At 39.1% G+C, this 16,972-nt stretch overlaps 1 protein-coding gene across 2 annotated transcripts in view; it reads right to left on the reverse strand.

Moving 5' to 3' along the window:
- Positions 1-5,803: 5,803 nt before the first annotated feature.
- Positions 5,804-16,972, reverse strand: part of SEPTIN8 (septin 8) — a 69,261-nt gene continuing 58,092 nt past the window's right edge. The window contains exon 10 of one of the 2 annotated variants that reach the window (XM_063292337.1): positions 5,804-6,049. In XM_063292337.1, coding sequence (XP_063148407.1) covers positions 5,884-6,049 — 166 coding nt within the window. In that variant the 3' untranslated portion in view covers positions 5,804-5,883. Of the gene's footprint in view, positions 6,050-14,167; positions 15,070-16,972 lie in introns of those variants that run through there. The other variant, XM_063292338.1, reaches the window with a different exon arrangement.

Here is a 16,972-nt window from a genome sequence, read left to right on the forward strand (position 1 = left end):
GAGAGATGAAAAAAATTGAGTTAAGACTTCTAGATAGAATCCATTCATTTTTATCTTACCAGGGAGCTGGCACAAATAAAATAAAAGATTATTTCTTGTGATTGACATTAAATATGTATTTATAAACCTCATTTCATTGATAAAACAATGATTTACTCCTGTAAATTTAACTTACATTACAAAATAGCTGGGAATATTTATCACCACAGCATAGTGGACATGCTGCCTAGGTAAGATTGGTCCCATATCAAATCATCGTGGTGTTCCTATGAAGTAGAAGTGCAGATCCTGGCACAGTTCAACTTTCAGTAGTCTTGATTGGCATAGCCAAAGTTCATCAATCTCCTGAGGTTTCCTAACCCCACTGTAAAGTACAGCAAATAGGGTTTCAGCCTCTTGAACACCATGTCTCCTTGTTGGTATGTGGCTGTCCACTAACTACAGTCTGCAAACAGACTCATTTGTGCATGCAATGTTATTGTGGGAGTAAAATAATAATTGGCTGTGTTATGGTTGTTTTAAACTTCCAGATAGTAGTTCCTGCCCAGAAAATAGGCCTATTCATTAACAGCTATGAAGTGCACTGGGCCTTCAGAGAGCCAGAATCTTGCTTTGGTGTTGGAGCATGCTCTAGCAAGAGAAGCAAAGGTTTGGAAAGCACCAGTCTTCCGGGATTTCACACTGAAGGTATGTTCACATATGTGAAAGGGTGATCTTGACTGAATGGAGTTTGAGACCCACATGAGATGAGAAGTGCCCTCTGAATCCCCCAAACTTAGTATGGCCATCACATGCACTCACATTCTTCCCACATGCAATGTTCACAATGATATGTTATAGCTTATGTATGTTTGCTATCATTTGCATAAAAACAAATTCTATTCTAGAGTGAACATGGGTAAAACAGTAAATTCTGTTCTTGCTTTCCTTGACTACACTTATGAATATCCTTGTACTTTTCTGGGGAAAGGATCTGGGTGTAAACCTCCAGAGATGGGTATTATTGTATCCCAATTACAATGAGGTGGAGAAAAATCCCTGGCATCTTAATATGCACATGCCCAACTTTTATCAAGTACTCACTTTTATGATAATGAATTCGGAGAGATTCCAAATGATTGTACTGCTTGTTTTAATTCAGTTTTTCCATTTAGGGCACAGATATTTCTCCACTGTCTTATGACAAAGCTGTTTTGTGGATTGGAAAGTTAAGCTCACTCTTTCAGTTTTGCTTTCAAACATTTTCCTTGGCTGTCAGCTTTCTGAACCGGTTGTTAGCATCAGTAAAGGTAAAGATCTCTGGCCTCTCCTAGTTGTTTCTGTTAACAGTGGGAAATGGAAAGGGGATATCATCACACATGTAATGTCGGATAACTGAATCTTCAATCCTCAGCAAGACTCCCTGGAAAAAAGCTCATTGAGGCTTCTTCCAAGTGTGGAAATAATTGCAGCCTTACAGCACAATCTTATATGTACATATGTACTATATGTATTTGTTAGATTTACTATCCCTTCTTTCCTCCAGGAGCTCAAAGCAGCTTTCATGGGGGTCTCCCTTCATGTTTACCCTTGTACTAGCAACCCTGTGAGATTGGTGGGGCAGAGAGAATGACTGGGTCAATGTCACCCAATGAGGTTCCATGGCTGAGAGCAGACTTGAACCTGGACTTGCTGTTCCTGAACCATGATACTATGACCTAGGATAATTTTCACTGTTGACATTGCAATTTGAAAGAAGCATGAAAAAGATGAAGTTATACACAGACTATATGGAGGTGCTGTTGGTAACGAAAAATCTGCACTTGGACTGAAGTCTGTTCTGAGTGGGATTGGACTCCCCCAGGAAAAAAAAAAAGTTCACACTTCGGGGGTGCTTCTTTTCCCCAGCAATCACTGGATTTACAGGTAGCAGCTGCAGCAAGAAGTATGTTTGCACAGCTACAACATTTCTGAGCCAGCTGGGCTTATCGACAGTTATCTACACCTTGGTAATAACCCATCTCAAGTACTGCAACATGATTTATGTAGACTTATCTTTGAAAAGAATCTGGAAATTGCAACTGGTGCAAAATGCAGTGGCCAAGCTGCTGAGCAGTGCAAGGTATAGGGACCATCTGATGCTGTACTAAAAGATCTGCTTTGGCTTCCAGTTGCCCACCAGCATAATTTAAGATCCTTTGAAAGTGGTAAATGGCATAGGGGCTGGCTGCTTGAGAGGCAGCTCCTTCCACTGTAAACCTGCCTGGGTCCACAGATCAGCAGAAGATGCCCACACTGTTAGGTGCTTGATTATTGGGTATGCAAGAAAGGGCCTTAATTTTAATGGTATTATTTATGTTACACATTATGCTTTATCTTTTTTATTGCTGTAAGCTGTCTTGAGTGATGGAATAAACAGAAAGTTGGGATATAAATTCAGTGATAAATAAAATACATTCTAAGTACTGATTTCTTCTTATTTGATATATAGATATATGATGTTTGTGTGTGGGTATATGTATGTGTGTTCAGCAGCTTGCACAGCAATATTGTTTTATATACTTTTTGCTTGAGAGTGGTCCTTTACTCCTTATCTCTCTGTTTCAGGCACAGTTGAAACATCTCCGTTGCATCGCAATCGCTTGTCTGTTTCTAGCAGCAAAAATCAATGAAGAAGATGAGGTAGGCTTCATTTTAAATAAGCAAAGGTTTGGACTTTGTTGAGTAATACCCAAGATATTGTCCCATTCCAAATGGGCCTGGATGGAATGGCTCATTCATCAGTCTTCATGTCCTGCTAACCGAGGGATTACAATGTCTCCCTAACTAATTTTAGAGGACCTGTTCTCATGATTCAGTCTTTGTCTCATCCACAGCCCACTGGGGAGGCAGCATAAATGTTTCCTTAGCTGTTCTCATTTTAAAGTAGTGTTTTCTGTCTTTCCCAACACAAATTTGGGGTTATGAAGAATCTACAATGCCTCATTCACAATTTTGGTGATGAGGGCTGGCACCTGTCAAGCTCCGACTGGCTGAGCGAGGCTGCTACAAGCCTGACCCTTCTCCCCAGTCTTTGGTTGTTGTCCTCCATGGCTGTTTGGCCTGCAGGAGATTTTAACACCTGATTTCCATGGCAGCATCTCCCAGGTAATGCCTGACTTGTGCCTTGCAAAGCACTGTTCAGGCATTACACAGACTCCTTGTGCACGCTGGTATGCCCCTCTTCAGGAATACTGCTAGTCTTGTTATTAAACATGTGTTCAACAGCCTTTCAGAAGACCAGGAGGCCATTCTTCTAGGAGGGGAAAATAAGGTGGTGTGTGGGGCAGGTGCCTGGGATGGAACCTTCAGCACCTTTAAAGCAACAGGTGGCTAGTGTAAAGTGCTGGTCATGTCACTTGGGCTATTTTTGAATGGGGAGCTACCTGTGAGCGAAAAGGCCCATCTGACAGGTCAGGAGGATGGAGGTGAAGCCAGAGGGAGCTTGCATGCCTCATTGAGGAAGCCGCTTCATATTTCATCCTAGCACCTGCCCCACACTTATTCAATCCCATCCCAGTGCAATTTGGTGGTGGTATTTCCTGCCAGTTGGTGATATTGGATGGGAGAGGAAACAAAGCCAGGGGCGTCTACCAATCATTGTCCTTAAATTGTCCCAGTAAAGCTGTAAGGATGGAACCACCTGCAAACCTCATTACTGAGGCAGATCAGAGCTTGGCCATCAGGGCAGGGCAAACGTTGCCAGCATATTTTACTGCCAATTGAAGGCCTGGAGGAATGCAGTCAACACGAGAGTTGAGAAAAGCTCAGTACCTGGGTTCATACATTACACTAAGGCATAGACTTGCTTATTTTGGCGTAAGGTGCTGTGTGAACTCAGCCATGTCTTCATGTGGTATGTGTGAATCCACCCATATTGGCTTATCTAACCCAGCAGAACTTTTTAAAAAAACGTATCTTAACATGATGTGTAAACTCTGTCAGTTTTGAGTTACTGCATTTGCTGCCCCTGTGAATGGATGGGAATATCTTGCAGTACCTGCTGCAGTTTTAGCACGATACCCTCAGCCAACTTGTGACAGACACTTCACTGCTGTCATAGCCATGTGCCTGAAGATAAAGTTGCAAGATAATCTAGAGTGAAATTCATCAGCCTCTTGTAAGCCAAATTGTTTTAAAAAATGGCCCCTTTCTCAAAACATCCTTTGAACCTTGGCCTTAGTTGGCAATCTGATTGCATTCCATGCAAATGTGTCCATTTCTAAGCAAGTGGCTTGGAAAACAAACCACTATGAATTATGAACCAAAGCTTCAAGTACAGATTACACAGTTAAGCTAATTTTCACACTTCACAATACAGGTTACTTCAGTGGACTTAGTCATATACATAAGGAGTTGGTATGGATGAATTAGTTTTTATTAAAACTTACGAGAATATAGTCTTGTAATACACAGTTGAACATCCTGGATGTTTTGATTTCAGAGAAGAATTGTTTTAGGAGTTATTCACTAATCACACGGACAGTCCAAAAACCAACTCTTCATCTTTCAGAGAATTGTACGCATATCACCATTACACAATACTTCATAAGAACTGAGCTTTTATTATTTCTCCATTTGTTTTTGAACAGATAATACCATCAGTAAAGAAGCTTGCATTGCAGAGTGATTGCAAATGTTCTCCAGCTGAGATTTTGAGAATGGAAAGAATTATACTTGATAAACTTCACTGGGATCTTTACACAGCAACATCAATGGATTTCTTAAACATTGTAAGCGTTAAACCTTTTGTTGGTTAAAAGACTAAGCTGACATTTTTTTAAACGTTAGTGCACATATATTCCCTTCTAGTTAGCATCACAAATTATACATTCTCAGTTACCTGCAAGTATTTTGAAGGGTATTTTTACCATAAAGATACTGAATTTCCATTTGAATATTCTACTATTCCAAACACTTAATTCTGATTTACGAATGTAAATTCCCATTTTGAAAGGACAACTGAAATGGATGTTTAAAAGAGATACTCATACTGTCCACTAGAGGTCTTTTTTTTTTCTTTTTTGCACATTGCAAAAATATTTCTAACTATCTGTACTCTTAATACTGTACATAAAAAACTTTCAAAATTTTTGCTACATTTCACAAATAGGTCATCTCAGATCAGCCTTTTTTTCACCCTGCATAAATGCACTTGACCCTCATTTTAGTTAAAATAGATCATTCTGATCTGGCACTTAAGTCATATCTTATCTGCTAAACATTTATAGAAAGAAAACTTCCCTTTAAGAAGTTACTATGTGCTATAGTAAGGCAAAAAATCAAGTGATACAATAGTGTCTTAATGCTCCTCCTTTTACAATAAACATGTAGGGGGTTTTTTTGATCCTGGAGTTTTTTGGGTAAATGTCCTGTTGTAACCAACCAGGATGATAACTCTTTATATTCATGTATCAGTGATTTTTATCACTCTCGTTTATTTTGTTGTGCTGGCTTGAATATCACTATTTTTTATTTATACAAATAAATGAGAACTCAGACTTTCTGAATTTCCAGTTGCGACAATGCAACGAATTCAGAACTAGTTACATTCAGTGTAAGCTTAAACATCTCAATATTTGGCAAATACGACACAAATGATAACAATGGAAAATAATAATAATAATAAAAGATTTTAGAGGTTCCTGCCATGAATCATGAATAAGAATTAGTTTGCACTTCTGGTCAATGACATAGGAAAACGTACAAAGTTTGTATGTGTGTGTGTGTTTGTGTGTGTGCGTGCGTGCGTGTGTATACACACACACACATACAGAGAGACTACTGATATACTGATTGTTTGTCTTCTCTCCAGTTCCATGCCATGGTGATGTCCAAGTGGCCCCAACTATTAACTAGGCTGCCTCAGAGGAATCCTTCCCGCCACGTTGCGTTCTTGACCAAACAGCTACAGCATTGTATGGCCTGCCACCAAGTGTTGCAGTTTAAGGGTTCCACACTGGCCTTGGTGATCATCACCTTAGAGTTGGAGAGGCTGACTCCTGATTGGTTCCCTGTAATTACCGATCTGCTAAAAAAAGCACAGGTAGGAGTCAGGCTGGCCTCTGCAGCTTAAGTCGGAGGCCAACACCACGTTTCAAAAAGCAAGCAAGCAAGCAAGCAAGCTGACAAATCGTTTTAAAACATTGCACGTTTTAAACAATGTACTTCTCAGGAGTGCTTGCCGGTAATTGTTAGGATGCTGTTTCCGTCAGATGCAAAACACCAGGTTAGTTTAATGGGATTAATGTTCTGATGCAGTAGAGCCATTATAGGGTTATATGGGACCATGCTTAACTTAGCTCATATTTCACAATGGAATTTGAGGTATTCCAGATGTTCTTACCTCAACCAGAGCATTACCTCTGTTCTGGCAGTTGAGAATTTGTTAGCCCCACTGTCTGCCACACAGTTTAGCTTCATGACCCATTCAGATTTCACATGGCCACGTAGTGGGTGGCTTACTGAACCAAGGGGTTGGATATTTGTTTGTTTGTTTGTTTGTTTTACCAATTTATATAGCACACACACACCCCGTCCCATCTTGCAATGGAGATTCTGGGAAACAAACACAGGATTAAAACCACAAAACAAAAGCAAAGCGACAAGTAATAATAATAAGCATAATGGTGCCCCAGGTCATAGGAAATTTAAGGGTGGCCAGTTGTGATATTAGACAAGGACTCAGCATTAACTATGAACATCACTGCTGTTAAACCTTATAGTCCAATACAGAGCTTGACCTTTGCTTTACTGTGTGCATTACATGGACTTCTTAAGGACAGAAAAGAGATCCTTCTACTATGCCCCCTTTTCCCTGTCCTCTTGAGCTGTATCATACTTGCTAAATACTAAGGAAGAATCAAGTACTGAATAAAATTATAGTGCGTCTCTTATAACTCCCAGAACATCAAGGGTCCACTGATGCAGTGTTTTAAGGTTCTCATGAAACAGAGCCGAGATTGGGAACCTGTGATTCTCCCATTGTTGCGGAGCTACATTCCCAGCTCAGATGGCCAAGGATAATGGATAAGCCAGAGAAAGAATCCACGGTTTGCTTTAAGTTATCTTGTCTGCCTTGCTCCATCATGGTGCATTTGCTCAAGGACATGGCAGTTTGTAAACAAAAGGTAGATGCAGGATTTGTTGCCACACTATTCAAGGATAGGGGGTCTGTGGCTGAAAAATAAGCCACATTTGCTATGTAGTGCTTCTGTTGGTTCAGGACTCATTTCACACCATTTTCTTGAGGGAGCAGCAGTTTTAAAGCAGAGCACTAACCCTAATTGTGGTTTAGGATACATTCACAACATTAAAAGAAATATTCTTACATGAAAAGAAATAAAAGTTTCCAAATTAAGTGTGAACTCAGCCAAAGGTTCCCCATTTGTTGTTGGCAGCTAGTCCAGGGAGAGACTTTATTTTGATTGGTTTTATAGAGCTAACTTGCTGGAATTACTGGAGTTAAACTGGTGGACTTTTTAAAGTAAATTACTAATAGCAGCTAAAAGTTAAGGAAGTGAGAAGAAAATAGTTTCATTACATTTTATTACATTTTTATTACATGACAGATTGATAGCACCAAATTCATCCACTGCAAAGAACTTGTTGATCAGCAGATCTTGGGCTTCCAGCTACCCAATGCTGTCTACATTTTCAACCCTGCAAATCAAAACATCCAAACTCACCTGGCTGAAGCATTACCCTGCTATTATTCCATAGCGGAAAAAGCAATGCAGTTTAACACACAAACCACACTTCTCAGAGTCAATGCTTATGAAGATGACCTGCAGACTGATGAATTCTATGATGGATTCAAGTACCTGTACAATGAAGGTGGGACCTCAGAAGCTGGACAGAACAGCAATATGGGAAGTGACAATATTCAGGGGCAAGAGGAAAGTATCAGCAGTTGTCCACCTTTACAACCTGCCCCTCATATCAATTAGAGAAGCCCATATAGTGAAAAGGGACCAAATACTAGACAAAGCCAATGCTATTTCTAATATTTCATCAGTGAGAACTGTGTATTAATCCGAAGTACTGCCTATGCTGTAGCTTTCAACTCTCCATTTTTAAAATACTTTGAGCAAATTTGTTTTGATTAGATCACAATATAAATCTAAAAAGACATCCATTTGGACTATGAGCAGCTGCAAGGCAAAACCTCAGGGGATTAGGATGTCCTATGTTTAGAAATATTGATCAGGGAGGAATAGGAGCTTGCCAAACTTCTTAGGACAGCTTAAGATGTTATTACTCAGACACTAGCTTGGTTCTTCTACCATTGGTTGAACTTTAGTGTATGAGTCCTCTTGTCTGAGGCTAAGTCTGCAATGTTAAGGCCTGGAGCAGAGATTTACCTGATGGCAATCAACTAAATCACCACTTGGCCACCACCTAGCTCTGCTGAGTTCAACTGCTAGTGACATGATGGTACAGGAACAGTGGAGGCTTAGTGAGCAATGTAACTTTTCTAGTTGTTGACTGATGATCTGAATGCAGGTAGCCATGGAATGGTCAGCGCACTTCAGTGTAGAATCCAAAGGTTTTCAGTTGATGGCCAAGCCTTACAGGTGAGCAATTTTTTAAAAAAAAAAATTTACACTGCTGAATGCCACAGTCACTGCTGTTCCATCTCCATAATTCATTTAGGTAGACAGTTCCCCTTTGAAAAAAAAGAAACATAGGCCTTGGGCATTGATCCCACAAAAATGGGAAAATCCTTCTCCCCTTCCCATCTGCACTGTTGTGTAAACAGAGATGAATATACACTTATGAGATCTCAGAAGGACAGGAAGTGAAGCAGGATTCCTATTGATCCAGGGCTAATTTTTTTGTCCTTAGATGATGCAGTACCATCCCATAGTACAATGGCTACAGGTACTACAGTGCCTACAGATATGGTCTGTCTTTTCATAGTTCTTAATTTTTGAGCAGGAGCTTGAACATGAGTGGCTTCTTCTGATTCTATGATTGCATGAGTTATATACATATATGCATGTCAATAGAACTGGTACTGAGAGGCTAATATTTTGGGATCATGCTGGTTCTCCAGCATCTTATAGGCCTAAAACTATCTGATAAATAAGAATGGGTGTGCGATTTCTTTTTCAAGTATATTCAGCTGCCCTGAAGGATGAGAAATGGTTGCAGGGAACAACGAAGTAGTTTTGCTGGAAGAGCGCAGGTATGTGTTCTGTTGGCTCTTCATTTGATGTACATCTTTGTCTTTCAGCTTATGCACATTTATTTCTCTGAACATTATGAAATGGTGGTCAGCCTCCCCCCTCCACTGGTTTGTATTCCGTTTGACAAATTAATTGTCTCTGAAACTCATCAGTTTTATATTCTGTAAACTGGATATTGGAACAGAAAACTTCTAGTTAGAAAGAGTGTTATTATGTTTAGGAACTCAGATACATGCTTAGCTCTGTGTGGTTGTACATGCTTCAAAAATAATTTGAAGATAATCTGAAGAAATGTGTGCACAATCACAGCATCTCTCCGCTATTCATTAATGCAGACTACCTTTTTTCAGGCAGCTACATGGGACTGAAAAATGTCTTTGGGTTCAGAGCTGCAGTAACTTTAATAAGTCAGCTTTTTAAAGCATCACCATCTCTTTTTCAACCTTGTGCAATATACGTGATGTGGCTGCTTTAATGAATAAGAGCGAGGTCTTATGATTGTACAGGTTCCAAAATACTTCTGAACAGCTGTATGTTCTTGGGCAAGTTACTTTCTACAAGCTTTATCCATTTGCTTTCTCAGAAAAGGCAATTTTGTGGCTGGCCACTCTCCTAACATTCATGATAAATTCAAAATTCCAATGGGGAGTACTAGGGACTAGTAGTGCAAACTGAGCAAAGAGATGCTTAACTGTCATAGTTTACACATATAAAATTCAGCTTCTTCCAATGCAGCTAGTTTTAATATATTGATTTTTCAGAGCTATTTAGACAAAGGCTCAAACCTCTGGCTAAATGGGTGAGAGATTTAATTGCAGGCTGTTATGTGTTAAATTGTTACAGTAGAAATTCTGAGCTGAGCAATGTAATTGCCTACACAAGATGACCACTCTCACCTTAGCTAAATCCAATAAAATGGAGATGCAAGTTTCCTGCAGAGTTTGACAGTACAGCAGAACATATTATTATAGCATCCAAATTCAGGTGTGTTTATGCCAGTTGATGTTAACATGCTGAGTAACAATTGCATCAAATCATAAATGAATTGATATGGCTACATCTTGGATATTTTACTCAAAATTATTACAGCCATTTGTTCTCCAAAACTCAGTTTCAAACTACCTTAGAAATAAATGGCTCAAAGAGCAGAGTAGGCTCAAAATCTTCTAGTTCCCAGTGGAGGAAGAACAAGAGAGACCCCCTTCCCATGGATATCAAACTATAGTATACTCCATAATTAATCATTGGATACCCAATGGAATTCTTAATTCTATAGCTGCAATAGGGGTTCTAAAACTGTAGACTGGGTCACCCCAGGAGGTCACAACCAATTTGGGAAGGGTGTCATAACATATCTAGGTGGCAGCTGTGGCCAGGAGGGCCTTTGCACAACACGTGTTGTGCGCCAGTTGTTCCCTTTCCTGGACTGTGAGGCCTTGCTCACAATTGCTCATGCCTTGGTCACTTCCCAGGTGGACCACTGCAATGCACTTTACATGGGGCTGCTCTTGAAGAGCATCCAGAAGCTACAGCTGGTACAGAATGCAGCAGCGTGGGCAGTTATGTGCACTTCTCAATCAGTGCATGTTGCACCTCTGCTCTGCAAGCCGCATTGGCTGCCAGGATTCATCCAGGTTCAATTCAAGGCTTGAAAGCATTGGGCCCGGTTATCTGAGGGACCACCTCTCCCTGATTATGTCCACCTGTCCCATTAAGTCTGGCAGAAGAGGCATGCTCTGGGTCCCATCTATTAGGGAGTGCCCTTTGGTGGGGCCCAGGAAGAGAGCCTTTTCTGTCAAGGTGCCCACCTTTTGGAATATTATCCCCACAGAGATTAGGCTGGCTCCAACTCTGTCAGTCTTTTACAAGGCCGTAAAGACATGGTTCTGTCACCAGGCCTGGGGGCCAGGTGGTGTGGCTGAGTGCATGTAATGGTTGTGGTGTGTTGATTAGTTATATTGATGAGTTTGTTTGTATTCCAACTGTGATTTATGTGTGTGTTGTCATTTCTTGTTTTTTTTTTAAAACTATTGTTAGCTGCCCAGAGTCATGGACTTGAGATGGACAGCCATATAAATTGAATGAATGACTGAATGTTTTTAAAGCTGATCAGGCTTGCACACACAAAGCAGTAAGGAAAACCTTATGTGAGTTTTGAGAGATGGCAGTCTACTGTTCCTTATTTGCTGGTTTTTAAAATTATCTTTTAATGCTATAAACTGCCCAGAGTCTTATGGAGTTGGATGGCCTTCTAAATCCAATTAATGAATAAACTCCTGACCTGCAACATTAGTCAGGGCTAAAAGGATCAGCAGTGGTCACTGTCTTGTAAGAGAGACTCTCTATTAGATACCACTGTCATGTAATGGACTTTTCGCATGGATATTGTGAAACGTGGTAACCAAAAAAACTACAGTTCTCATTCCTTACCTGTTTCCAGGTGGATATTAGACTATATTACAACAAATGCTAAAAAGGCAAGTTTTCATTATTGCTGGTTTCATTATATCTGAAACCGATTTAGAAAGTGAGCTACCTTGCATGTATCATTCAGCTGGCCCAGACAGCATTTTCAGGTCATCTGCCTGCAATAGTTACATACCTGATGATCATGTGAATGAAGTAAGTGTAGCAAAAGGTACTTCAGCTTGTGTTGGAATATATCAGAGCAGCAGCACTGTGAATGCTGGCCTTTCCCCAAACAATATGAAGGTTCTGGCGTGTGCTCAAGTGCCTTGATAGTGCCTTGCCAGTGAATATTGCTGATACAATAAGGGACATGGGAGTTTAAATTATGCAATGTATTAAACTGTAAAATCTGGTATTTTTCATATGCCTTGATGTCTCCTTAAGGCCAGCTTGGAAAAGGTCTTGACCTTACTTTTGAATTATAGGACCAGAAGCATAATCGTAAACTGTGACTTTTTATATTTCTAATATCAGCGATTTGGGGGGTGTCTCTTTTTAAAATGTGGGTGTTTTTGTTCAATAAAAACTAATTTAAAAACCTAGATCTAATTTGTCCTTTCTTGAATTTGCTTTTTTGTTCTGGAAATAAGGCATAGGTTCTTGTGACTTTTGCAAATAGAAAACAAGCTAGCACATTCAAGACATTATGGTTTTATAGTTACTTATCTGGAAATATGCCTTGAACTCAATAGATCTTGACATCTGAACAGGCCTGCATTTAACTGGGCTATGATCTCAGCCACCAAATTTCTGAAAGTTCCTTCAATTTGACTAACTACATCTAAACAATATATACTTTCTTATAAATTGTGGCTTTTTTTTTTTTTTACTTCTACAGCATGTGGGGAATCAGACAATATGAGGGTAGAGAAAGGGATGTGAAAAGGAGCAAACAAAATGCAATGAAAACACAGTTCTGTTTTTATGTTTTAATTATAACTATCAGGGAGGTGTGTTCTGTAGAGAAATTAATGTTACCCAATCACGTATATTCCTCAAATGCAGCAGTTTTCAGTGGATCTGATGAGGACATTATTTAATGACAGACTAATATGAGAAAATGTGCAGCATTTGGCTAAGCCTGAGCACTTGATATTAAACAGTAACCTTTTTTTCTGATAGAATGTAATTCTGTAAGTATCCAATATAGTTTGGATGATGTGTAGGACTTCAGCAGAAGAAAATTCAGTTACAGTCTTGTTTTCCATTAAATGAAAAAATGAACATAAAATGTTCCATTGCAGGAATCAGTTCAGAGTGATGAGGAATTTTAAAAAGGCGGGGTGTGTGTGTGTGCTCAGTACCTTCTTTGCCGTATGGGAACTGCCCCACCCCCAAATGTGAGTTGCCCTGAGGCACCACTTCAGCTGCATCCAAGTATCATCTCTGAAACTATTTCTGCCATTTCAAGAGCTAATCAACAGGCCCCCAAAGGGGTCTCCCTTGAAGAAAATTTTAGCTGGCTGCATTCCATGGCAACACATCTCCAGCTATGCCAAAAGCAGCATTTCCTTTGCCTTCAAACAAAACTCAGGTTGTTTCTTTTTATTTGTAAAACCTTCTGTCCTTCTGTCTTACCACAAATGTGAAAGACAGAAATCAATGGTATCGCAATGTTCATAAATTCCAAAATGACATAAAACATCTTAGATGTTTCAGAGTTATAGTTCTCCAATTCTTTAGATGTCTTGGTGAGGCTGGAAAATCTTCAATAAAGTATAAGGGCATTTCTTAGCTGGGTTTATTGAAAGAGACAGTTCTTGTGGCCACAGATGCTGTTCTCTCTTTAGAACAGATATTTCTGCATATAACAAGCAAATCAGGAATTGGAGAAGAGGGGAAATAGTCACATTATTCATTATTTACACCTTAGCAAATTTGACCAAAAGCAGCCAATGACAGCCATTGCTGCAATAAGATCCTTTCAGTTTCTGGATTTAATGCTTTTGGTCTCTTTTCCATTCAGCTTAATGTTCTGATGTGGCTACCTTCTTGAGATAGCAATGTGCACGACCACTTTGCTTCCTTCAAAATGTGGCAACAGAGTCCTGCTGCATGCAGATTTCTCCTGCTCGTCCCGAGGGGTCCCTGGCCAGTTTCCCCAAAGTACTCCCTACAGGTATCGCTGTGCACTTTAAAACATTATAGGACACTAACTTCATAGCAGCCTTTGCATTTCATCCTAATGCTATATACCAGTTTGGATATAATGGGTTCACTAATTTACAGAACTCTCTCCAAAATAATCTCTCTTAATGTAGAGTCCTACACCCCACTTCAGGTTTCTGTCTCACACCAAGTCGTCAGTGAGCTGGCAAACTAAAGGTTTAAGGACCAAATGTAAATTTAATTTGTTGCTCACCCTGGATGTATTTGGCTCCCCATATCAGAAATAATTTTATACAACTACAGGATAGGATCCATGCATTTGGGCTGTACATACACATTATCCGCTTTTCTCAAGGTCTGTCTGCTTGTTCTCTTACTTCAGGATCTTAACAACAAGCCTCTTAATAGTGGAATTTCCCCACTTCCCCCATTTAGTTGTCCTTTAAAAATGGTTCATGAGCAGGTTCAATTTATTACTTGAAGACAGGAAAGGATTTGGGGCATTATGGCTTTAAATGAGAAACAGGTGCAATGACAGAAAGGGAGAAGACAAAAATGATCTAAGGAGAAAAGAATAGAGGTGTCCCTCTATCAAATGACGCACATAAGTTGATGAGTTATTTTCCTTTCGTACAAAATTGCTTCCTTATGCAGACATATGGGGGAAATCCTGCAAAGTTAGTGCTGAGAGATACTAAAATTCCATAGAGAGGTTAGAAATAATTTAAAACAATCTTTGATGTCCCGATTTGGCACACACTGTGTCATTATTAGTTTTATAAATGGTGGGACTTTTCTCATGTAGGGCTTCTAGATTATAATTTTTTATAATTGGTCCATAACTAAACACATTTTAATGGATCCATATTATAATTAAACACATCAAATCTCTATTTACAGTGGAACCAAACAATAGTCTGAAGCATCAAATTCATTCTGAACACCTTCTCAGTGTGTTCAATTTGCCACTAGGAAGCTTCATTGGGGTTTCTTTCTCCATATAGGAAGATTAGTGTTTTTATTTTAGTACATGCCATGCATTTAGTCTGAATTAAACATTTATAGGTGAATGATCAGTTACTACTTAATCAAGGAACCTGATCAGGCAGCGCCATCCAAATCAATTCTTGCTTTAGAATCTCTTCTGTGAATACATTGCAAGCATTAAAAAGTAGAAGCACCAATTAAAACTCTTCTGCATGAGATGTTTTGGCCTTAATAAATCTTCTAATTTACATATCTTCCTGATGTTATGGAGCACGAACTGGGAAGACTAAAGAAGCTACAGAAAGAACAAGAGAGAGTATTTAGATTTCAGGCTCACTTAATTACATCAAACATACAGCAAGAAAACACACACTGTAGAAATGAAAGGACAGCTGCTGCTTGTTCAAATGCCAGGAATATGAAAGCTCAATAAAAGAAAGGGAAAGCTTTCCACTTAAAATATGGCCATTCATATCTCCAAATAAGTGTATTTATAAGTTATAGGTTCATCATAATTTTGGTATGAAATTATCCAAGAGAAATATGGGGTGAGTTATCTATTGCAGTTTACATTGCAATGGGACCTTGGTCACAAAACGTAACAATAAGATTTTCCTCCAGATGGGGAAAAGGTTCATATTCAGCTGCTTGTTCTCAGTAATTCCAGTAGTAAAATAAAAAGAGATCAGACAGTCAGCAGGCTGTAATGTTTATGGATCATCACTACCACGCAGAATTGAGAATAGCTTTAGGCGGAAAAACCCTGGGTGAACAGAAGGAGTTCTGTACCTGTAGGAACCATGGACACTCCAATATGACCTATATGCTAGGAGGTACATAGGGACAGAGGCTCCCCTTTCAAAATATATTAATGGGCGAAGACACTTTAACAAGCCCTTGAATGAGCCAGGACAACTTCCTTCCCTTGATTCTGATCACAAAATACAGGTTTCAACAAGAGAAGCTTATTGATAGGCCTTCTCAAGGTTCTTTTTACTACTTAGATTATGACATAAGAGTAATCCAGTAGAAACCAAATGGTTCCTCTTTACCAAATGTAGTTTTAAAATTTCTTTACAGAAAGTAAGCTGCTTTACAGGCAATTATTGCTTTAACTGCTTCTGCAAGAGTAAATACATTCAGTGATCTCTCCACAATGAGCAAACCTTCAAGTCATGAACCATGAACCTCTTCCAAATTACTCCCACGCACTGATGGTGTTACCTAGTTGGGTAATGAAAGGTCTGCAAGCAGACAACCAAGCTCAGAGAGCACCAAGGACTCAACAACACAGTTCAACCCTGAGCCGCATATATTCTCTTCTATTGGTACTCCCATAAGGCATGGAAACAAAAGTCATATTCGACAGTTCCAATTTTAAAAAAATAAATAAAAAGAGATAACAGTATTTTTCATTCTAAAAGGGCATATACCCACAATCTTGAACTAGAACAAATCCCATATATTTGCATCTGAATTTAAAAATACAATTTGCATTCCTTCTATGATGCATTATACTTGCTAATTAGCATTTTATCAGATTACCAACATTTTTATATTAATCTAATAATATAGTTACCTAATACACTGCAACTTAAGATTTGCTTAAAACCATCTACTTCAGCAAAACAAAATTAAACATGATCACTGTAGCAGCAGGACTGTTGAGTCCTAAAAGTCACCATGCACCCATGACATTGATTAGGAATTGCTGTTTCATTCAGCTATTCTGCTTCCTAGAAGCTGCATACACTTTTGCTACCATAGTTCCACTGTTACAAAATTATTAAACACTGAAGCACTTCACAGTGGATTCTATCCATCAGTGTATCAGTTCATAGAACATCGGGGCAATTATCTCCTGTCCACAACACTACGTGTCTCCCACATCTGTTCTAGAGGGCTGAAGAAAAAGACATAGACAATGAATGGGGTCTGCAGGAAGAAAAAGTGCAAAAGAACACCTTTTACTACTACCAGTCCACTTTCAATAAAAACTACAGTTACAGGTTTTTTCACTATAGTTGGCCTTATCTATTGATATTATATTCTTTAAAAAATAACCCCGCTATTAAAACTGTGTTTTGAATGCAGTCCTACATTTTTATCCTATGGAACTCATATTGCTTATGTTATCTTTTCCATCTTAAAAATACGTTTTCAAGACTTTGAGAATTGAAATCTCTCTGCCCTATACA

This window comes from Candoia aspera, chromosome 2, assembly GCF_035149785.1.
Source record: "Candoia aspera isolate rCanAsp1 chromosome 2, rCanAsp1.hap2, whole genome shotgun sequence".
NCBI lineage: Eukaryota > Metazoa > Chordata > Lepidosauria > Squamata > Boidae > Candoia > Candoia aspera.